General features: G+C 39.5%; 2 protein-coding genes across 10 annotated transcripts in view; one reads left to right on the top strand and one right to left on the bottom strand.

Moving 5' to 3' along the window:
* The window catches only part of GART (phosphoribosylglycinamide formyltransferase, phosphoribosylglycinamide synthetase, phosphoribosylaminoimidazole synthetase), a 34,528-nt gene extending 16,597 nt beyond the window's left edge, over window positions 1–17,931 (bottom strand). Inside the window, exons 1-11 of one of the 4 annotated variants that reach the window (XM_047720630.1) lie at window positions 17,835–17,931; window positions 13,509–13,694; window positions 10,716–10,811; window positions 10,065–10,239; window positions 8,866–8,977; window positions 7,642–7,710; window positions 6,794–6,919; window positions 4,746–4,833; window positions 4,434–4,519; window positions 4,080–4,248; window positions 1,319–1,550 (exon numbers count right to left, since the gene is read on the bottom strand). In XM_047720630.1, the coding sequence (XP_047576586.1) occupies window positions 1,319–1,550; window positions 4,080–4,248; window positions 4,434–4,519; window positions 4,746–4,833; window positions 6,794–6,919; window positions 7,642–7,710; window positions 8,866–8,977; window positions 10,065–10,239; window positions 10,716–10,811; window positions 13,509–13,653 (1,298 nt within the window). In that variant the 5' untranslated portion in view covers window positions 13,654–13,694; window positions 17,835–17,931. Of the gene's footprint in view, window positions 1–1,318; window positions 1,551–4,079; window positions 4,249–4,433; window positions 4,520–4,745; window positions 4,834–6,793; window positions 6,920–7,641; window positions 7,711–8,865; window positions 8,978–10,064; window positions 10,240–10,715; window positions 10,812–13,508; window positions 13,695–14,708; window positions 14,860–16,400; window positions 16,534–17,834 lie in introns of those variants that run through there. The other 3 variants (XM_047720624.1, XM_047720622.1, XM_047720629.1) reach the window with 3 other exon arrangements.
* SON (SON DNA and RNA binding protein) overlaps window positions 17,434–22,754 on the top strand; it is a 32,506-nt gene continuing 27,185 nt past the window's right edge. For all 6 annotated transcript variants that reach the window (XM_047720525.1, XM_047720534.1, XM_047720549.1 and 3 more), the window contains exons 1-2: window positions 17,434–17,589; window positions 20,672–20,838. In XM_047720525.1, coding sequence (XP_047576481.1) covers window positions 17,513–17,589; window positions 20,672–20,838 — 244 coding nt within the window. In that variant the 5' untranslated portion in view covers window positions 17,434–17,512. The remainder of the gene's footprint in view (window positions 17,590–20,671; window positions 20,839–22,754) is intronic.

The raw sequence follows: 22,754 nt of genomic DNA, 5'->3' as shown, positions 1-22,754 counted from the left end.
ACATTTTTTTCTAAAACATTTATCTCATAGACAAACTCAATGAACAATAGAAACTATGATATATACTTAAGAAATCAAAACACCCACATTTGCAATTAATAGTTTATTGATTTTACAAAGGAATAATTGTATGTGCTAAGAAATTATACATTTAAAATGTAAAAATTTTACATTTTACATTTAAAATGTAAAAATACATCTTAGTAATAAATATAAACACACTAACAAAATGAGACTGCCAAAATTTACAGTATAATCAAATTAAGTTGCAAAGGTAGATGGCCAATATTTTCATTTTTTTTTTTTTTAAGATTTTATTTATTTATTTGACAGAGAGAGAGATCACAAGCAGACAGACAGGCAGCCAGAAAGAGAGAAGGGAAAGCAGGCTCCCTGCTAAGCAGATAGCCTGACATGGGGCTGGATCCTAGGACCCTGAGATCATGACCTGAGCCCAAGGCAGAGGCTTAACCAACTGAGCCACCCAGGCGCCTCTTCATCTTGAAATCTTTGACAAAATCATGAACTAAGATGAAAATACAACCGTAATATTAAAATATGTAACTCAAGGAATAAAAATCCTTTCCCCATCTTTATTGATGAATACTTGACAAATGATTACATATATTTCAAATATACAATGTGAAAAAGTCCTTATTATCACTGTGATTTTACTGAACTTTTCTTTCTTCTTTTTTTTTTTTCAAAGATTTTATTTATTTATTTGACAGACAGGGATCACAGGTAGGCAGAGAGACAAGCAGAGAGGGGGAAGCAGGCTCCCAGCTGAGCAGAGAGCCTGATGCGGGGCTCGATCCCACGACCCTAAGATCATGACCTGAACTGTAGACAGAGTCTTAATCTACTGAGTCACCAAGGCGCTCCTTTACTTAACTTTTCAAACACAAAGACCTACCATGAAGCTTTTCCCACTTCAATTGAATTTTTTTTTAAAAGATTTTATTTATTAGAGGGAAAGAGAGAATGAGTGATGGGGAGGAGCACAGGGGAGAGAGAGACAGAAGAGAAAAGCAGAATCCCTGCTGAATAGAAAAACTTGATGTGGGGCTCGATCCCAGGACCTGGAGATCATAACCTGAGCCTAAGGCAGACAGTTAACAGACTGAGCCACCCAGGCACCCCCATGTGAACACCGTTCTAACTAGTTTTGCCTCAGACTAAATGTAAGTCAAAATTAGAGCAGTTCCATAGAGAGAAAAGATTACAGAATGGCTTAGTATAAGGTTAAGAGAATTTTCTATATAGCCATTTACATCAGTTCTGAGGCTGTGCTAGAACTACCTCAGTAGAAATTTACCTGGGCTGCTGGAGAAAAGCTATGGCACGATAGCCTATGTCCTTCCTGTAAATGGCTCCCTCAAACTTTATAGCAGCTAGTCCTTTTTTGGCTTCTTCAAGGGCCAAGATGAGATTTTCCCTGATCGCTGTGACCGTAAGGACTCTACCCCCGTTAGTCACCACTCTGCCATCTTTCAGGGCAGTGCCTGCGTGGAACACCTCCAGTCCTAAAGCTTGAGCCGCAGGAAACCCTGTAAGAGAGCACATTTACATAATAATAGTCAACACTTCTGAAGTGGTTTATAATTTCCTTAAGTCTTCTTTTTAAAGTTTATTTTAAGATTTTATTTTATTGAGGGAGAGAGAGAGAGCACAAGTTGGGGAGGAGTGGAGGCAGAGGCTGAGTGAGAAACAAACTCCCCATTGAGCAGGGAGCCTGATGTGGGGCTCAATCCCAGGACCCTAGGATCATGACCTGAGCCGAAGACAGATGCCTGACTGAGCGGCCCTGATGCCTGAAGATTTTTTTCAGTAAGATTTTTATTTCACTTAAATGAACCTTCACAAGAATCCTATCAGGAAGGAATAAAGCAACAAGATAGCAAACAGACCGTCTCAAGAACAGTCTGTTCTGCTCTAGGGTGGTAACTGTATTATCATTAATCTGTATTATAATCTCATGAAAGAACTATTGTTTCAGTGGGGTAGGAAAAAAAAATAACCTAAGTCTAAAAAGTTTAAAAACTTAAATGTAGAGCTGATGCTTAAACAATGCTGGGGTTGGGGTGCTGACCCCCCTTCATAGTCCAAAATCCACACAGAACTTTGGACTCCTCAAAAACTTAACTACTAACTTAACTACTACTTAACTGCTGCTGCCTTACCAATAATATAAAGTCGAGTAATGCATACTCTGTATGTAATATGTGACATATATAATATGTAACATTCTGTACATTATATACTATATTCTTACAATAAAGTAAACTAGACAAAACGTTATTAACAAAGCCATAAGAAAAAAAATACATTTCTAGTACTGTACTCTACAAAAACCCGTGTATTTAAGTACACCCAAGCAGTTCAAACCCATGTTGTTCAAGGGTCAGCTGTACCGCTATTCTCTCCTGACAGGATGTTAAGAACTAAAACTTAAAAGGGAAAAAAGAAAAAAAAAAAAATCCCTAAACATCAATGAATAAAACCTATACTTAATCACCTTTTACTTATGAGTAAAGGAATTTCTTTTTGTCATGGCCATACAAATTGCTTTCTTTCTTCCTTCTTTAAATAACCAATAGAATAACTGAAATGTAAAACATATTCTTAATCTTTTCCCTAGTATAACAATTATAAAATCTTAAAACAAATCTGATTTAAATTTGGTTTTAGGCCCAATTTAAAATCCCTAACTTAATTTTCTTTCGAATTATTCTTAAGCTCTCATGTATAATTTTACACTTAAAATATTATTAGACCATATTTTCTATATTCTCAAGTGACCAACATGGCAGTTTTATACAAAGATAACCTCTTAATTAAAACAAAACAAAACAAAACAACCCCAACAACACCCCACTCATATACTGTTTATCTTTTTTGGTTACCACTTCTCTTTTAGCATCACAGTTGGTAATATGTTATCGAAGATATTCCCTAGATGTTTTTATAGCACAGGGGCACTAGTCATAGGTACCCACGTACCTACTAGTACTGGGAATACCTAATATCACTGGCAAAGAAAGGACTATTACACTTGTTACCTCAATCTTTGGGAAATTTCATCAATATAAGGGATCTTGATTCTATCCCTTCTCTTTGTTCATTTGAAAGGCAACCAGGAGTGCCTAAGTAGCTCAGTCGTTTGAGCATCCCACTCTTGATTTCCGCTAAGGTCATGGTCTCAGGGTCCCTGAAACTGAACGCTGCATCCGGCTCCATGATCAGTATGGAGTTTGCTTGAGATTCTCTCCCCTTCCCTCCCCCTCTCCCTGCTCACTTTGCATGTGAGTGTGTGTGCACACACGTATTCTCTCTCTCAAGTAAAGAAAAAAAATCTTATAAAAATAAAAGGCAACTGATTCCTGACTGCACAGGTACCATGACTGGGATTCACAGGGCAATGAACTTCTTGTCTGGGCAAAGCAGGAACCAGAGTGTCTGAACCAAAGACACCGTTAGGGTCTGAGGAAGGCCAAACGAGAGCCTGCCAGGGATCTTGGAGGTCTGCCTTTGGGCTTATGGCACTAGAACTTATTTGGCATTTTAAGACACTGTTTTATTTAATATCATTTAATAAGAGATGCCTCACTTCCTATAAAGAGAAACAGAAGAGTTCTGAAACTGTTTTAATTCTGTCGTCCAAGTGACTATGGGGTACGCTGCAAACAGGAGGTGGGGGTGGGGTGTCTAGTTATGATTATGCCTCTGAAGTTTATCTGATGTAGTTTCTACTAATGATGCGCTGATTTTCCTGAGTTCCCTCTATTATCAGGGCTCTTGGAGGACAGGAGAGAAAAAGGCACACTGAGTGGTACTCTGGAAACTTGGCTAGGCCCATATAGGTCTTCCTTGTGCAGGAAGGGACATGGATGGCAGTTTTTCAAATACTGTAATTTTGGATATTTGCATACCCTCATCCAACATGGTTAAAAAACTCCTGAAAGGTTTCTGATGGCCTTAGGCCCCTAAAAGGAGCAGAGCATAGCCTGGAAGGAAGGCCTACCGTAATGCTGGTCACTTGTCACTCTGTAATTCCACTTTTGTTCTCGGATATTCACCTGTTATCTCCACACCCTTGGTGTAATCTCCCGGATAGCCTTTACTTGCCATCACGACAGTTACTGCAGTGCAGTTTTCAAACCAAACAGGCAGAGATGTACAGAGCAGGCCATCCAAGGTAGACTGAATCACTTCATAAAGATCACTTTTAAGAAGCGGGAGGATCACCTGGAAAAACATGATCAACATGGCAGCTGAGAAATTTTAGTTCTCTCTAGACGATGTATTCACTGAGGTACCAGCAGAACTTGCATATATTCCTTCAAGGTAATTATTTCAAGGCCGATAAATCCTGAGATTAGAAAACACACATCTACAAAATAACACTTGTATTATCTTTAACTATTACTCACTTGGCACTCTGGATCACCGAAACGGCAATTGAACTCCAGAACTTTTGGGCCATCCTTGGTCAGCATTATACCAGCATAGAGAACACCTGCATGGGAAAGGAACAGCAACAAAACCAAAACCAAACTATAATGAACACACTGCAGCTGAAAATTAGAATTTAAGGTACTAATACTTGAGGTTCTGTACTAACTATGGCAAAAGTCACAACAGTGGTCAATTAAAAAGTGGTGAAAAAAGAGAAACCAGGAAAGTTTTATCAAGGTGTAAAGTCACTCTAAGAATAACGTCCACCATGACGCCAGAGTGCTCACCTGTGTATGGCATACCCTCTTGCTGCATGCCATCCACTGTCCTCTGAAGAATGGTATTTTTTATTTTCAGGAACAAATCCTTAGAAACCTGGGGAACATACAGGAACATTTAAATGTAACTGGGTATTTAAAAAAACAAAAACAAAACCATCTTATAAGCAGTATTATATGAGACAATGAAAGGGGACAGTGAGAACTATTATTTTTTACTTCCTCAGACAGGCTGAGCACTTTAAATTCATAAGCTTTTAAAACCCTCACATTGATTCTATCAAGTAAGTAGTCCGTCTCATTGTTACAAAATAGGAAAGAAGACCTCTGAGAAAAATTATCATAAGCAGAAGCTAGATTATGTATTTACTGATCAGTGTTCGCTGCCGTTGCAGCACTAAATGTTAAATCACCTTTTCTACTGAATCTAGAGATTTTCAAACATGTACACACTTAAAACTCACTAAAAATAGTTTTCTAAAACTTAATAATAGAGCGCCTGGGTGGCTCAGTGGGTTAAAGCCTCTGCCTTTGGCTCAGGTCATGATCCCACGGTCCTGGGATCGAGTCCTGCATCAGGCTCTCTGCTCGGGAGGGGAGGGGAGCCTGCTTCCTCCTCTCTCTCTGCCTGCTTCTCTGCCTACTTGGGATCTTTGTCAAGTAAATAAAATAAAATCTTAAAAACAAACAAACAAACAGACATAATAATAAAAATGAAAAAAGTTCCTCTACCACCTTGAGACCCTTTTGTATCCTTCTGGTATATTCTATGCCTATTTCATAAGCCGAAAAAGAATCTGAGTTTATGGGACGCCTGGGTGGCTCAGTCAGTTAAGTGGCTGCCTTCGGCTGGGGTCATGATCCCAGTGTGCTGGGATCGAGTCCCACATCAGGCTCCTTGCTCGGCAGGGAGCCTGCTTCTCCCTCTGCCTCTGCCTGCCACTCTGCCTGCCTGTGCACGCACGCTCTCTCTCTGACAAATAAATTAAAAAATAAAATCTTTAAAAAAACAAAAAAGAATCTGAGTTTACAAATTTAATTGTAAAAATTAGACTTAGAAAAAAATTTTTTGAAAAATATCTTATTTTTCAAATATTTTATTTTTAAGTAATCTCTATACCCAATGTGGAGCTTAAACTCAAAAACCCAAAACCAAGAGTCACATTCCCCACTGACTAAGCCAGTCAGGTATCCCTAGAGATAGTTCTTAAACTAAAATTACATTTCCCAAATAGCAATTTTAATACTTATAGCTTAAAGTAAATCCTGTTTTTAATCTTTTTAATTAAGAAAAATGTGTATAAGACACTATATTATCAGCATAAATAACAAATGACTATCCTCAGTGCAAAGAATGGGTGAGTTTCTGAAGTATTAGTTCTACTTCTAAGACACCCAATGCAGATTTCTTATAAAAACTGTCCAGAAATTGTTTGGAAACATACTTTATGTACCCACCATGAATTACAGAGACCATAAAAACAAATTAGTCTGACCTGGTTCTCAATTCATCTCAGTTTCGCACACACACATTTATTGAGCACTTATGTGCTGGGCCTTGTGAGATCTAAAGGTGAATAAAAAATAATTTTAGGGGGCGCCTGGGTGGCTCAGTGGGTTAAGGCCTCTGCCTTCGGCTCAGGTCATGATCCCAGGGTCCTGGGATCGAGCCCCACATCGGGCTCTCTGCTCAGCAGGAAGCCTGCTTCCTCCTCTCTCTCTGCCTGCCTCTCTGCCTACTTGTGATCTCTCTCTGTCAAATAAATAAACAAAATCTTTAAAAAAAAATTTTAGACTTTAATTGGCTCTCATGGCTTAAATATAGCATGTAGAGAGCAGGAACTAAGGATCTGTTCAACCCGTACACAACTTAATTCTTCAGATTTTAGAAAAGGTTTGTTTTAGAATGACACTAGAAGAGATAGTTTTCATTTAACAGGACATCCAAATTGCTGATTAGTAATATTAAGTATAGAAAACAGAAAAGTATGATCCAAGATCTCTTTGAGATGACTTAAACAATGACTACTGAACTTTAGCTGTGCCTCTGAGTGTACCTGAGGTGCTGGACAATAGGCTCCCATCCCCCCTGTGTTGGGGCCGTGATCTCCCTCCAGCAATCGCTTATGGTCTTGTGCTGGGGGCATGGGGGCCACGGTCCTTCCATCAGTGAAGCACAGACACTGTAGAGAAAACAAAACAGTCCACTTATTAAATGGCAAAAAGTAAAAAAAAAAAAAAAAATTGGGGCGCCTGGGTGGCTCAGTGGGTTAAGCCGCTGCCTTCGGCTCGGGTCATGATCTCAGGGTCCTGGGATCGAGCCCCGCATAGGGCTCTCTGCTCAGCGGGGAGCCTGCTTCCTCCTCTCTCTCTGCCTGCCTCTCTGCCTGCTTGTGATCTCTCTCTGTCAAATAAATAAATAAAAAAAATCTAAAAAAAAAAAAAAAAAAAAAAAAAAAATTAATGAGGGGAACCATATGAACCTTAACTCTTCCCAGGGGAAAAAAATTTTTTAAAGGAAGTTGAAACATAAATAAGCCTAAACTATCTATAGCAAGAATCAAAACATCTTGTATACTCAATTTCTGAGGGATCTATAATTTTTAAGCCAGTTAGAAAAAAAGGTCAAGCTACTCTCAAAGTGAAGTATTTCAACCTTACCCCCCTTAAATAATATGGGATAAAAATCCACGTCCTCTACTGATATACAGGGCATGATTAAAAGAGGGTAAGTTTTTTTTTTCACTTGCATCCAAAACATTAAACATACACAAATTCCTTTGTAAGTGTTGGGTTTATGCCTTCAGATGAAGCAACCAAAACAAATCATGTCTTTCTGGGGCTCTCAAAGCAGGTAATATAGCTTTTGCTACTGTAGAAAAGCCAAAAAGGTGGATATACATACAGACACCTCTTCTCCTTCCAGAAGTTCTTCAATGACAACTGTTTCTCCAGCTGCTCCATAAGCTTTATCCTTGTACAAAAAAAAATAAAGAAAAAGGCTCTTAATATTTACTCAATGAGCTATTGTCATTTTTCACCATTTGTATTATGAACCAATTCACTAGTATTGTAATTTCCTTTTCCTTTTCTTAGAGCCTTAAAGGAACATATGAATGTTTCCCCTTTTTCCCCCCCAGTTTATTTATCTGTGGCGCCTGGCTGGCTCAGTTGGGAAGAACATGTGACTCTTGATCTTGGGGTCATGACTCTGAACCCTACAGGTGTAGAGATTACTTAAATAAATAAACTTTATTTAATTATTTAAAAGTTTATTTATTCGCTTAGTAATCTCTAGCCAGGCGCCCCATATGAATGTTTCCTATTTTGACACGTGGCAATAATGCAGAGCCAGCACTGGTAGAGATGAAATGAACAAATCATTAACACTCTTCTGGGGATCTGGCTTTCTAGTTTCCAATCATGTAACAAAAAAAAGATATATTCAGGGGCGCCTGGGTGGCTCAGTGGGTTAAGCCTCTGCCTTCGGCTCAGGTCATGATCCCAGGGTCCTGGGATTGAGCCCCACATCGGGCTCTCTGCTCTGCAGGGAGCCTGCTTCCTCCTCTCTCTCTCTCTGCCTGCCTCTCTGCCTGCTTGTGAACTCTGTCTGTCAAATGAATAAATAAAATCTTTAAAAAAAAAAAAGATATATTCATCCTTACCACTTAATTCTTATGTCTGATTATAATTATGATATGCTTGTCTGCTAACCTTATACTAGAGTATGCCTTTGAAAATAGACTTCTATAAGGGAGAATAATCAAGAGGGATAGTAAAAGAAAAGTGTATTAATTCATTGCTTCGCTTCTTAGACTTGGGACACCAAGGACAAATACTTTTTGCTTCCATGGATGGTTGAGAATTTGAATGTTCTGTAGCCTGAGGATTTTCTACCTTTCTGCAGCAGACAGCAAAGCATGCTAGTACTTACTTCCAAAGAACAGCATAGTGATTTAGCCATCAGTAGAGATCTGTAAAAACCCTTTTATAGACATGCATTATAATACATGGTATTATAAAAAACTTACCCGTATGTTTGCTAGATAGGTTCTTCTTCCCTTGAGCAACATTTCATAAACTTAAGGAGTACCCAGCACAGTGTGACTTTTCCAGAGGAACAACCTACCTGCATGATCTCCTGTACAGCCCTGCAGGCCTCTTCTTTGCTCTTGGCAACAATCACTCCTTTTCCAGCCGCAAGACCACTGGCCTTCACAACCAAAGCAGGGAAGTCTGCACTGTGAAGACAGAGTAATCTTCAACATCCAAAAAATCCTTAAATTCAAAAGCCTCAAGTGCTGAAATGTAATGATGTGCTATAGCAACCACCAAAAAGCAGAAAAAAAGAATTACTTATACCAACACCATTTTGATACACTTCTTCCCCCCGGGATTTTTTCCCTACCTATTCCTTTATAGTTGTGCTCATATGGTACATACAATTTTGCTTTTTTCACTTATAATGAGATCATACAGGCAACAACTTTGGAAGACAAAAGCAGTTGTATAGCGTAAGCATGGAAGGATCCTTAAGAACAAAGTAGTGAATTATACTTTCATTCCAATAGAAGATGTGACTGTATAAGACCATCATAAGCATGAAAATACAAGTCATTTTTGAAAGTACACAGAAGAAACTGTTCTTGGTAATTTCTTCTCTTGGGTGGGACTGGAGATCTAGAAAGAAACTTACCCAAAGTAAGTAACAAAATTGTTACTTACCCAAGGCATCTGGCTACAAGGAAATAATAATATTCATTGTCTAAGAAACCCTGTAGGATGAAGAATGAATAAAGAATGAAATTGACTCAACTAAAAGGAAAACATAACAGATAAAAGGGGTAAGTGTCAACCAAAAAAGGGCAAAAGCATGTGTCTACCATCATTCATTGTTTCATATTTTTGATACAACAGAGAACAAGAATGTCTGGTCTTAAGATTTAGATCTAAGTGGCAATGGCAGAAGGCCAAGTGATGATTCTTCAATTCAGTTAATTATTTATGAAAGAATCAACATCCTTCATGTTGTAAGATGCCACTGTGTTTATTGTTTGACCATAAGGAGTGCAGGACTGCTAAACCAAATGTATCTTTTCCCCTAGAAACTCCTCAGTAATGTTAAAAATATTCTTCTGCAAGGCCACAAGATTGTACAACTACACATGCACAGGGTCCCATTTTACTTTGACGTTGGAGAAGGGCAACCTACACAGCATGAGTTTTTCTGCCATGAATATCATATTATAAACCTGTGACACAAAAGTGACCTGTGTATTTAAATATTCTAAAAAAACAATGGCCCCTCACAGGCAATCTTTTAGCTACCTCATTATAAAGCTGCAGGCTTCTTCAGGTTTGGTGAAAGCTCTCCACCGTGCAGTTGGGATCCCATGTCGGTCCATAAACTCTTTGGCGAATCTCTTGCTGGACTCTAACTGAGCTGCTTCTGCAGTGGGACCAAAGCATTGGACTCCTGCAGACGTCAGGTTCCCAACAATTCCTATGGACAGAAATGAGCAGCTTTAGGTGAACCAAGGTCTCTGCAGAGCCTTCTGACTCTGAAGAATCAGGATTAAACTAAATCTACATTGACATAAGGCAGATGAGTAGTGGCAGAGAATAAGTTTCTCATGTTGCCTACTGCATATGAACAAAAACGTTACTAACATGTGATTCAAACAGAGCAAAAGTTATTTGTTAGAGTCAAACATATGATTATTAACTGGATACCAGAACAGAGCAGAATATAAACATTTAAAATATTTTCCACAGTTGCAAATTTGCTCTTTCATTCATCACGTTATTGATGTGTCATGGAAAAAATGGAGACTCTGTAAATTTCAAGAAGGTGAAAGCTCTTTTTCCAATGCTGTATGATAGCAGAAATCCTCATCCCCAAATTGAATTGGCTTAGATGATCTCTAAGCTCCTATTGGCTTGCATATACTGTAACAATAAACAGAAAACGAACTTTACCAGCAGCCAGAGGTGCCTCTGGTCCAACAACTACGAATTCAATTTTCTCATCTTTGCAGAACTGAGCAAGGGCTGTGTGGTCATTGATCGAGATGGCTGTGAATAGAAAAAACACACCCCACCTCACTTGATACAAACATCCTTTAAATTAACAGTCATGCTAAAACATAAGTACTATACTTTGAAAGGCTTATTAACTATTGCTTTTCTTCTATGAGTACAGATGATAGTTGTACCATGAGAAATTTAGAGCCTACTGCATTAGTCTAACCAACGAGGCTCAGTCCTTGATTACTATAGCTAGGTAGAAGAAAATACCAGGAAGCTTTCCAAAGAGATATTAAAGTACTATCTTGACCATGGTATTCATGTCACATTGATTATAAACAAAAAAATGTCCCAGAGAATATACTCAGAAACTCCCTTTTAATGTCATTTACTCAAGATTTACTGAGAACCACCATGTCCTAGATACTGAGCTAGTCACTAAGTTAAGATGTTAACACAGAGTCCCTATGCTTAGGATGCTTATATGGGAATGTTTGGTAATAAATATGCAAGCAAAAACAACAACAAAAACCAACAAAAAAACCCCCAAACCAAGTGTGAACAAATTAGGCAAATCTGATAATATCAGGTGAACTGAGATACTGTATCTGGTTGAGCTGGAAGGGTCTTTGTGCAAAGATGGGTAAGCTAAGAACTAAATGACAATTTTATTTATTTAAGGTTTTATTTGTTTATTAAGGTTTTTTTAAGGTTTTATTTATCTATTTGACAGAGAGATAAAGAGAGAGCACAAGTAAGCAGAGCGGCAGGCAAAGGGAAAGAGAGAGGCAGGCTCTCTGCTGAGCAGGGAGCCCAATGCGGGGTTCGATCCCAGGACCTTGGAATCGTGACCTGAGCCGAAGGCAGCTGCTTAACCAACTGAGCCACATAGGCACCCCTATTTACTTATTTTTAGACACTTATTTCAGAGTGTGTGGGAGAGCACGGTGGGGTGGGGGCACACAGAGGGCAGAGGGGGAGGAGAAGTCAACTACCGGCAGAGCCCAAAGCAGGGCTTGATCTCATGACCAAGATCATGACCTGGGTGGAAATCAAGAGTTCGATGCTTATCCAGGTGCCCCCTGAATGAAGTAACGTAGCTTACTTTGACTGACAAGCCAGGAAAATTTTCTCGATGGAATTCGAAGTAACTAGCAGCAGGACCAACCACATACTGTGTTGGTTCTACAGGCACCTTCCTGCTTCGCTGTATCTGCACCACCATTCTGAAGTTGGCTGAAGTTGTAAACTACTCTGTGACATTTGTGATGTGTTGGGGAAAGTGCAGAAATGGTAGAGTTCTCAAGCTACAGAAGCTGCTTGAATAGGCTAAGGACGGAGTACCATGCACTCTGGGTTAGTACCTGCAAACACAACTGGGCTGAGCAAAGCCAACAACCTCTGTACAACAGAGAGTGGCAAGAGAGAAAGGACACACCTAACCTGTTGCTCCAAGTGGTAGCAGGCTCATGGCAATCTTGGGAGATTTTCACGGGCTGGCCTATACCACATCAACTATATCTAGATAGGATGTATCAATTCTTCAATAAACACATATAATACCTCACCTTTGTTACAAAGCTAAAATCCCAGGGAAGCAGATACTTTCTTATTTATCTTTTTCTTTATTATTTTTGGTACTATGCATGCAATTATTTTCTCCCAATTTGGGGCTTGTTGGATCTATGTTTTCTCCACAAATATTAAGTGCCATATAGGGTAATAGGCATGGTGTACACAACGCAAAAACAAGACAGAAGCGTTCCTTGCTTACATTCTAGAGCTTATGTTCTAGAGAGGAAATGAAGAGAGGAGACAGACAATAGAAAAGTAAAGTAAATACATATAATAGTTCATGACTGGAAACAAATGAATTGGGGGGCATGCTTTACTTAAAAACTTTAGGAAAGACCTCTTTGGGGGGATAACTGATAAACTAAGACCTGAATGATGAGGAGCCAGTCATGTTAGGGGTGGAAACAAACAAATACCAAATTCAAGGCAGCTCTGTTTGGGAAACTGATGGGACTGCCTGGACAGAACATAGTGAAAAGAAAACAGAGGATATAAAATATCAGGCTGGAAAGTCAGGCAGAAGCCAGATTGTAAAGGGCTTTGGAAGGAATGTTAAGGAGTTGGAGTCTGAGTTTTATTCTAAATACTACAGGAAGCCACTGAAGAATTTAATGTAGCATAAGAACTGATCATTTTTTCACTTTTACAAGTGAAAGAGATAAAGACTGAGGTCTATTAAGGACTCAGAATTGCCAAAATTTACATTTAATAGCACTGCTCAACTTTTCATTTCTAAAAATGTATATTAAATTGCCTTTAACCTTAGGCACTTATGACTTTTTCAATGGGTATATTTTGTAAGGTTTAAACTAATTTAAGATAAAGAAATGCCATACTCTGAACAACAAGATACCTAAAATTTACAACATAAGGCAAGTATTCTAATTACCACATAAATTTTAAAGTCAAGGAAAACATTCAAATTTGCATAGCTATCGACTATTATTAACTATTACTCCCCACATTGAAAGGTGATTACCAGGGGCGCCTGGGTGGCTCCGTGGGTTAAAGACTCTGCCTTCGGCTCAGGTCATGATCCCAGGGTCCTGGGATAGAGCCGCATCGGGCTCTCTGCTCAGCAGGGAGCCTGCTCCCCCGCCCCCGCCCTGCCTCTGCCTACTTGTGATCTGTCTGTCAAAAAAAAAAAAAAAAAAAAAAAAAGGTGATTACCAGTATTTGAAATCTTTTCCAAGGAGGAAGTGCCTGCATTTCCTGGGGCAACCAACACATGTTTGACATGATTAGACTGTGCAAGTTTCCAGGCCAGTGCGTGTTCCCTTCCACCGCTGCCAATTACAAGTACTCGGGCTGCCATTGCTCTCTCTGCAAAGCAGGAATCCAAAAGGGAAATAAAAGCTGTAGAAAAAAACCAGAGTTGTTATTTTAGAATGCACATACATTAGAAATTGTGATTTCTAAATATTTAAACATTCCAAAGATTCATCTGTGAAAAATTAGGACTCATAATTTGAGGATGACTATACTTCACAAAGATTAGGGAGGTCTGCATGTATATGTAATCTCTACACCCAACGTGGGTCCTGAACTCATCACCCCGAGATCAAGAGTTGCATGTTCTTGCATGTTCCACCGCCCAAAGGGAGGTATTTTAAAAATGAGGAAGACTGGCCTACAGCTAGGTTAAGGAATGAAATGGTGACTTAGCTTCTAACCTGGTGTAAAACACAAAAACCAAAAACCTATGAATAATCATTCTTTAGGCTTCACTTTTCCACCTTTATAGATATATAATCATCAAGCCTCTGTTAAACATGAGTCCTAACATTGCAAATTTAGACCCCAAATTTCAAGTACCTGCTTTTAAGCCTTGTGATACTACAAATAATAGACTCTGAAGTTATAAGTTGAAAGAAATATTTAGACTGGGACCTGTAAAGGACCAGATAGTAAATATTTTCACCTTTGAGAGTAATATAATCTCTATAGTAACAAGTCAGCTCTGCTACTGTGGCACAAAAGGAGCAACAGACAATACAGAAATGGACTAACATGGCAATGTCCAGTAAAACCTTACACAACTAGGCAGTGGGAGGTAGATCATAGCTTGTCTCTGTTCTGCTCTAAGTGATAAAAAGCTACCAGAAGCTTATAAAGAATAAGCATGACGATGTTTATTTATGGACACTGTAATTTGAGGATCTTACAATCTTCACATGTCATAAAAATATCATTCTTCCTTTTTTCCAACCATTTAACAATGTAAAAATTATTTGGTGAAATGTACAAAAATAGGTGGCAAGAAGGATCTGGTACAATGGCCATAATTTGCTGACTCCTGATTTAAGAAGTCAGTGTAATATGTTAGGAAGTTGGTAGAGAAGGCAAAATCAAACTTGGAACAGGTCTTTCTTTGGCTCTGGCATTTGATTCTTAGCAGGATGGATGCAACACCTAGCTCAAGTGAGTAGTATGACCTTGGCTAAGCTCTTACGATCTCTAATTCAATTTCTTTACATCTTAAAAGATGGAAATAGGAGATCTTGCCTTAAGAGGCTACATTAAGGGTTAACTGAAACGACATTTTTTGGGAAATGACATTTATAAACAGCTAATACAATTTCTGACACTCAGCAGTAGTAAATGTTTTTATATTTTATCTTTTACCTTTTTTTTAAAAAAGATTTTATTTATTTATTTGACAGACAGAGATCACAAGTAGGCAGAGAGGCAGGCAGAGAGAGAGGAAGAGAGAGAGAGAGAGAGAGAGAAGCAGGCTCCCCGCTGAGCAGAGAGCCTGACGCAGGTCTCGATCCCAGGACCCTGAGATCATGAACTGAGCCAAAGGCAGACGCTTAACCCACTGAGCCACCCAGGCGTCCCTATCTTTTACTTTTATATAAACTCATACATTAGGGACAGGAAGAAGTACTAAATGGAAAAGAAAAGCCAAAGGAATACCCTTTGGTATTTACTAATTTACTAATTTTGGTATTTACTAATTTACTAATCTCTAGAAGGCATTTCATCAAGTAGAAGGCAAACTGAAAACAGAAAATCAATCAGTAACTTCTTGTGTGATGCCAGGATTATACTTAAATCTAAGCTGATAATACAAAAAACTTACAATTTTTGAGCACTTACTTTGTGCCAGATGCTGTTCTAAATACTTTTCACAAACTATTTTACTTATCTAAGAATTTTTCGAGGTAGGTACTATCACCACCTCATTTTACAGAGCAGAAACTAGGTCCAATCATGTTAAATAACTCGCTGTAGGACACATATCTAAGAGGAAGTAAAGCCTCGATTCCCGCTGTGTGCAATCGTGATTCAGATGCTCTTTTAACAATTGAGATTATGATCACTGAAAACTTGGAAGAAAAAAAATTTTTGCTAAAATTTTGCTAAATTGTCTCAGAGAGGCAAAAGCTATTTTAGCAGAAAAGATTTGCCACGTGTGTTGAAATATCTGAAATAAACAGGCTTTTCCTGAAATCTAGAGAAAAAATACACTTAGTTTGAATAGGAGAAGCACTAAAGGGAAATTGTCATAGTTCCTATAGCGGATCACAGAAATAGCGTTAGCCCTCAGCCTGAAGGAATCCACTCGAGGGGTGGTTAGGAGGCCCGGCCTCCAAAGCGCTATGGTTCGGTGTGAGACTGCCCCTTCCTTACTAGCTGGGATTCGATGAAGAACTTAACCTTCGTGGGCCTCAGTCATCTAACTGGGTAACTTTAAAACGAGAATTAGAGCCAGGTAGAGCCTCTGCGAAGGGCTTGGTGAATAACACAGGCGAGTAACACAAAGCAGAAACCAATGACAAAAGTGGACTAAGTCTGCTACAGACTGAGTGCATAAACAGAAAAGATGCAATTTAGGCTTACGACCTAAAAAAGGCATAAAGGTACCAGGCCCGACATCTTACAAGGCGGGGAAAGTGGAAGATCCAACGTAAACCTCAGTTAAAAGAAGTGAAAAGCACATGGCCAACCCCCACCCACGGCGTTTAAAAACAGGACCAGAATTCCGACAGCCAAACCAGTTTCTACAGTTTCATCCCATTCCTGACACTAAACCCCCAAATCAAAGCATAAACGTACTTTACTTAAAATCGGAGAGGGCTTCTGCACCTCCACAGGGCGGTCCGACCGCTCGCGCTCGCACGCTTGTCGGCGCGCTCACAGCCCGGGCTCCCGTCGCGCGCCGGAAGTCGGCCCCGCGCAATCCGGCGCGCGCCTCTCCCCGCCCGCCCCGCCCCGCCGCCGGCTGCACCACCCCATTGGTCAGCTCGCGGCCGGTGGTGGCCGCCGCGAGGTAATCAAGTGTGATTGCATTTGGCTCTTGTGCGCGGCCTCCGCGTACTCCGCAGTAAAGCTACCAGGACCTTGCGCGTTTATCGCTGTAGTATTAGGCGCCACGTAACGTCTCTCTTCCTCCTCAGGAGCCTTCAGAGCTCTGTGGAAGAGGAGCTCCGAAATGCTAAACCCACGATTAGCTAATTGTGTGCTGGTAACGAGTCAGAGCTGGCCAGCTACTGCGGAGAATCTCCTGACCCGCTTGGTATCCCGACGAGACTAGAAATGCACCAGGCTTTGGACGGCAGGCCGCTTAAGACCTCTGGCCTAGTGCTTAAAAAAAGGGTGGGGGGAAGCGTTAATGAGATGCCATGGGGAAGAAAAAATGGGGGTAAAAACGTGTTCTTTTTCGCACCACAGTGAGGGCGGGCGTTGATTAATGCTTTTTCCGGATGCATCTCCCTGCCAAAACAACTTGGCGCCACCCAGAAACGGCGGAGGCCTCGAATCAAGCCACGTAGCCTTTCTTTCTTCCTTTTCTCATGCTCTATAGTCTTGAGCATTTAGTAAGCCTCTTAAGGCTCCCAAAACACTGTTGAGAAACCGACAACTTAAGCTGACACAGTCGCCTCAAGAGAGACTTCTCCTGTAATGGCGCCTGCGTCAGTCACTAACATGGCGGACATAGTCGTGCGCGGCGCAAACGTCAGCACCTCTACCCTAGCCGCTCAGAAACAGCGGAGGAGAACTGGGCCGTGCTCACTGATTGGCCCAGCGGCGGAGCGTGCCAGTCTGGACGCTCCCACAGAAGCCAATCAGGACGCCGAGAGACGGAATTGGCCGCTGCGCCTCCTCCCGAGGCATGCTGGGAGCCTGGAGGACTAGCGAGGAGGAGTTGAGAGAACGGAGCGGACGCCATGGCGACCAACATCGAGCAGATTTTTAGGTCTTTCGTGGTCAGTAAATTCCGGGAAATTCAACAGGAGCTTTCCAGGTAAACGCTTCCCAGACTTTTCTGCTCCCAAGGGACCGCTAGGGCCCCGTGTAGCTTTCCACGGCACCTTTCTTCAGAGACGCCGTCGTTCCTCGCCTCAGGCCCCGCTACAGCCCCGCCTGGGCCTGGGATCCATTTTCCGGGCCCTCCCCCCCCCATCCGCTCCCTCCCTTTCCAGCGAGGAACTTCGCGTTTTCTGAGGTAACCTCAGACTCCCTCTAATAGAACCGAGTTAAGATGCTTAGTTTTCTTTCCCGTTTGGTAATCTCTTCCCTTTAAGCTACTTGTAGGCCTGGTTGTCCACCAGGGACGGGCCTAGTTCCTTCCTCAGCTCCGCCGCCGCCGCCGCGTTTCCCCTCCCCCTCTCCGCCTCCGCGGATTTCGCCGGCCGGTGCCTATGACCGGAAAGGGTCTCTAACGGCCGTTTCTTGAGTAATCTTAAATCCGCTTTATTATTGCACGCTTCAGATCTTTTGGGGGTCGGGATTCTTTAATTAGATTATTCGGGCCCTGGTGTCCAGTGGCTTCTACCAGGCAGCATTCTAATGGATTAGAAATTGAAGTTAAGGCAGCTAGCAAATTAATGTTAGGTACTTTGACGAAATGTTCGATGTGAGGATTGAAGGGGACTTTGAATTAGTATTAATTTCCCAATTTGGCAAGGGGATAGTAGGCTTTGTGTTTAGGTCTTTTTTTTTTTTTTTTTTGGGGGGGCTGCTCTCGCCCCAACTGACATATATGACCAACACGCTACTTTTGCCGTTGCTCTTAGACTTTGCGTAGTTTACCTTTGGTTCCACAAAATTTGAACAGGAAGAGATTTCCAAAGAAATAGCTGTTTATTAGAAAGGAAAATGGTGTTGGTCATGTTGTGTTCGTGGTTGTCTTGGAGAATTTTTGCTTTATAGAACCTAAATATTTGTTCCGGGTTCAGATGTTTTTGCTAGATATATTTTAAAAGTCTAGAGGAAGAGCAGTACGTGAATTTGAAAACGCAATTGTAAATGAAGCGCTGAAATTAACATAGCGTTATTGGGGCAGTGGTATGTAGTACAGCTAAAATCACTATTTTTGCGGGGTATATTGTTTAAGTAGGGAATCATACTCATTTCATTGCTGTTTTAAATTTTGTTATATATATTAGTGATTTTTAGATGATGAGAGAAGTCTGGAGGTAAAGGGAGTATGATTTTCCTGAAAACTTTAATAGTTTCAAACGATGATTGTGTTTGCTTGCTGTAATGTCTTTTTATATCTTCTAAAAATCTGTTTTTGTATTTGGAAAACAAGTGTTTTATTGCAAAAATCTTTGAATAAACGAGACACATAATAATGTTCTTTATGTTCTTTCATTTTTTTCCTTGTGTGTACAGATGCATATATTTTGTGAAGTGTGATCTTGTTATGTGGGTTTTTTTTTTTTTTTTTTTTTTTCACCTGATCGTGAACAAGTTTGTCTTTTTCACTTTCTCGGTTGTTTTGGGACCTTTTTTAGGGCTTCATAGAATTCTGTTGTAGGAATGTATTGTTGGCTATTTAGTTGGTTTGAAATTTTTTTCCTTTTTCAGTAACAGATAAATATCTGATAGGTTTAAGATGATTATTTTCTTACAGACTTTAAAGTTGTAATTCTCTTGAGTATCAAATTCAAGCTCTACTAATGTGATCGTGTATGTGTAAGTGCTTAGGAAAAGTGTAAAAGAGCTCCAGAAACTAGGTAAATTTAGAGGAATATTTAGTTTGTTAAATAGTATGTAATACATTATTAATCTAAAAACAAAATTTGGCTTGTCATTTTAGTGAGCTATATTTGCCATATTGTCTCATCTGTTTTTACATGTATCAGTTTGGGTAAGGAGGCTGACATTTAAGTAGTAAAGAGCTATCTATTTGTCTGTGGTGGTTAAGCGTAGGAGATGGTTTTGAATGCCAGCTTCACCTCATAATAGTTGCGTGAACTTCAGTTAGGTCCTTCTCTGTGTGTCATTTTCCTCATTTGTAAAATCAGAATGTTAGTGCTAATCACAGAGTTGTGTTAGGATTAAATGAGTTAAGAAATGTAGACCCATGGCTAATTAATAGTAAATGTTAATTATTATTATGCGAGTCATGTTAGAAAACCAAGTGTTCTCAAACAACAGTTAACTACTGAAATTTTTTTTTATTTTTGACCATTCAGACTTTTATCTGGTAGTGGAGCATAATTGTTTGATCTCTTAGCTAATTTTAATTAAATTGAATGTGTTGAAATTTTACTTAGACAAAATCAATTTTACTTAGACAAAAAATAGTAAAAATGACTAGGTAAATGACATGCTTCTCATTTCAAGATTTTTCTAGCCCTGTGAGTTGAAAATGCATATTAATTTACTATAATAATTTATTGTTACCATAAATAAAATGTCACTTGTTTCCCATGAGTTTTTTTGAATGCCAGAAAAATACCAGGATTCTTGATCAGTGGGTAAAAATTGTATGAATGTATTTTTCTTTTTAAACTTGATATGGTATTTCAGTAATTTTGATCAGTCTAAAATTGATCAGAGGCTACAATTTACCCTTTTTTACTCAATATGTTTGTGGTAACTGTTCCTTGATACTGTTTATGGTGATTGTTTTCCATGCCCAGATGTGGTTTTATTGTGGTTGTAGCTTCTATCATAATGTTAGAATGGTGTATTGTACCATGTATATTAAGTGGTATATTTTTCTTTGGATTTGTGATTGTGATCGTCACAGTTTTTCTCCCCTGAGATAAATATGCAAGCAACCCAAATCTAAATCAGTTTAGATTTCTGGTACTATTTTATTATTATTTTTTAAAGGTTTAGAAAGCTGTTTTAAAGCTTTTTTTCCGTTAACTTTAATAGTTCTGAAAATGAAGTATGTAAAAATGAAAATGTACCTATTTTAAGTAGATAGGGTGAAGGAAGGATGGTTGGTGGGGAGTGTCATCTGAAAGAAATAAAAAAATGGTGAAATGTATGAACGATGTCAGATTATTTTAATGAGCTGAGTTATAAATATTCATTGTATGGTGTGGTAAAAGTAATAATGAATTTTGATAACTTTTCTTGTCAAGTGGAAGGAGTGAAGGCCAGCTCAATGGTGAAACAAATACACCTAATGAAGGAAACCAGGCAGGTGATGCAGCTGCCTCTGCCAGGAGCCTCCCAAATGAAGAAATAGTTCAGAAGATAGAGGAAGTACTTTCTGGGGTCTTAGATACAGAACTACGATATAAGCCAGGTAAGCTGGAGATAATCAGCTGTCTCAAAAACTTAAAGATTTTTAAGTAGTTAATATTATTTTTTTACTGCAGGGTATTTAAAAATCTTCACTAGTTCTAAAACTTCAGTAAGTTTGAGTTTATTTTCTGAAGACCTTATTGTCTTATCTGAAAATACAGTTGTACTGAAACGTGAGCATTGACACTTGATTGCTTTGTTGGTGGAATATAACTTGATTCGATTCAGTTTTGTAGTGACTCCCTATCAGGATTTTGAATGTGGGTTTTCATAGAACAATGGTGTAAATGTCCATTTTGGGAAGGTACAGGAGCTGGACCAAATTTGTGATAATTTTAAAACCCTGGGAGGTTTTATTTTTAAAGCCCAAGCTCAGAGATGGCCTTGTTTTTGCATCTGTTCCTCTTAAAAGTACAATGAATGGAGAGGAATCATTGCTTTGGTATTTAGTGTTTCGGGAATTATTTAAATAATTGATGCTTAGAAATGAAAGATCTATGATCACCCATAAAAATAACTATCTTCTGGGGGGCCTGGGTGGCTCAGTCGTTAAGTGTCTGCCTTTGGCTCAGGTCATGATCCCAGGGTTCTGGGATCCAGCCCTGCATCGGGCTCCCTGCTCAGTGGGAAGCCTGCTTCTCCCACTCCCACTTACCCTGCTCTGTTCCCTCTCTCACTGTGTCTGTCTCTGTCAAAAAACTAAAATCTTAAAAAAACCCTGAACAATCTGTCTTCTGTTTTGGAAATGGGGTGGTTATGGGTTTTTATTTTTCATTTATTTATTTATTTATTTATTTATTTATTATTTATTTATTTTTTTAAAGATTTTATTTATTTATTTGACAGAGAGAAATCACAAGTAAGCAGAGAGGCAGGCAGAGAGAGAGGAGGAAGCAGGCTCCCTGCTGAGCAGAAAGCCCGATGTGGGGCTCGAACCCAGGACCTGGGATCATGACCTGAGCCGAAGGCAGCGGCTTAACCCACTGAGCCACCCAGGCGCCCCTATTTTTCATTTTTTTAATTTTTGATCTAGGATATGGTAAAAAAAAAAAAAAAAAAGCATAGATTTCAGCTCTACTTAGATTTATGACTGTATCAACTTTTTCTTTAAGTATAACTTAGCTGACTAGCATTAGGTGGATAATAAATAAGAAATAGAAAATTGTTTTGCTTTGGAATGGATTTTGTTATGTATTCACTTTTTTTCATAGTCTTAGTGGCCTGTGTTTCTGATCAGCTTTTCTGGGATCAGTAAAATTTATCTAATTTGATACTGGCATTAGAGTAAATTAGTCTAGTTGTAAAGTAGAAAAGCTATTTTCTCTTTCAGATGTGCAGTGTTCTTGGGTTAAATGTAAAGGAGTGTAAGAATTTCTTTCCTGCACTGACTTTTTTTTTTAAAGTGAAGACGTTAAGATTATTTTAGTAATTTTAGAAGAGTGTTGAAGGAAAAGCTATTTTTATTTAGAATGTAACATGGGTGCGATGAGATAAAATTCAAGTTTCGTGTTGATGCTTTATGTTAGTTGTTCAGCCCTTTATGTATGTAAAAGCAATCACCAGCATTTGCTGAGGTCTTACTATGTGCCAGGCATTGTTCCGTGTGCTTTGTATGTTTTAACTCACTTTGTCCCCTAACTCGAGGAGACAACAGTGTCTGTAATTTCACCAAGTTCATTCATCTAGTGAGTGGTAATTGATTCAGGATCTGAAAGCAGACTGTCTATTCCAGAGCCAGTGCCATGTTGCTTCTTGTATAAATAGGCTTATTAAATAGTCATTAAAAATTATATAGTATGGGGGCGCCTGGGTGGCTCAGTGGGTTAAGCCTCTGCCTTCGGCTCAGGTCATGATCTCAGGGTCCTAGGATCGAGCCCCACATCGGGCTCTCTGCCCAGCAGGAAGCCTGCTTCCCCC

This window comes from Lutra lutra, chromosome 1 (genome assembly GCF_902655055.1).
Source record: "Lutra lutra chromosome 1, mLutLut1.2, whole genome shotgun sequence".
NCBI classification, from domain to species: Eukaryota; Metazoa; Chordata; class Mammalia; order Carnivora; family Mustelidae; genus Lutra; species Lutra lutra.
This window is presented reverse-complemented; position numbering and strand designations above follow the sequence as displayed.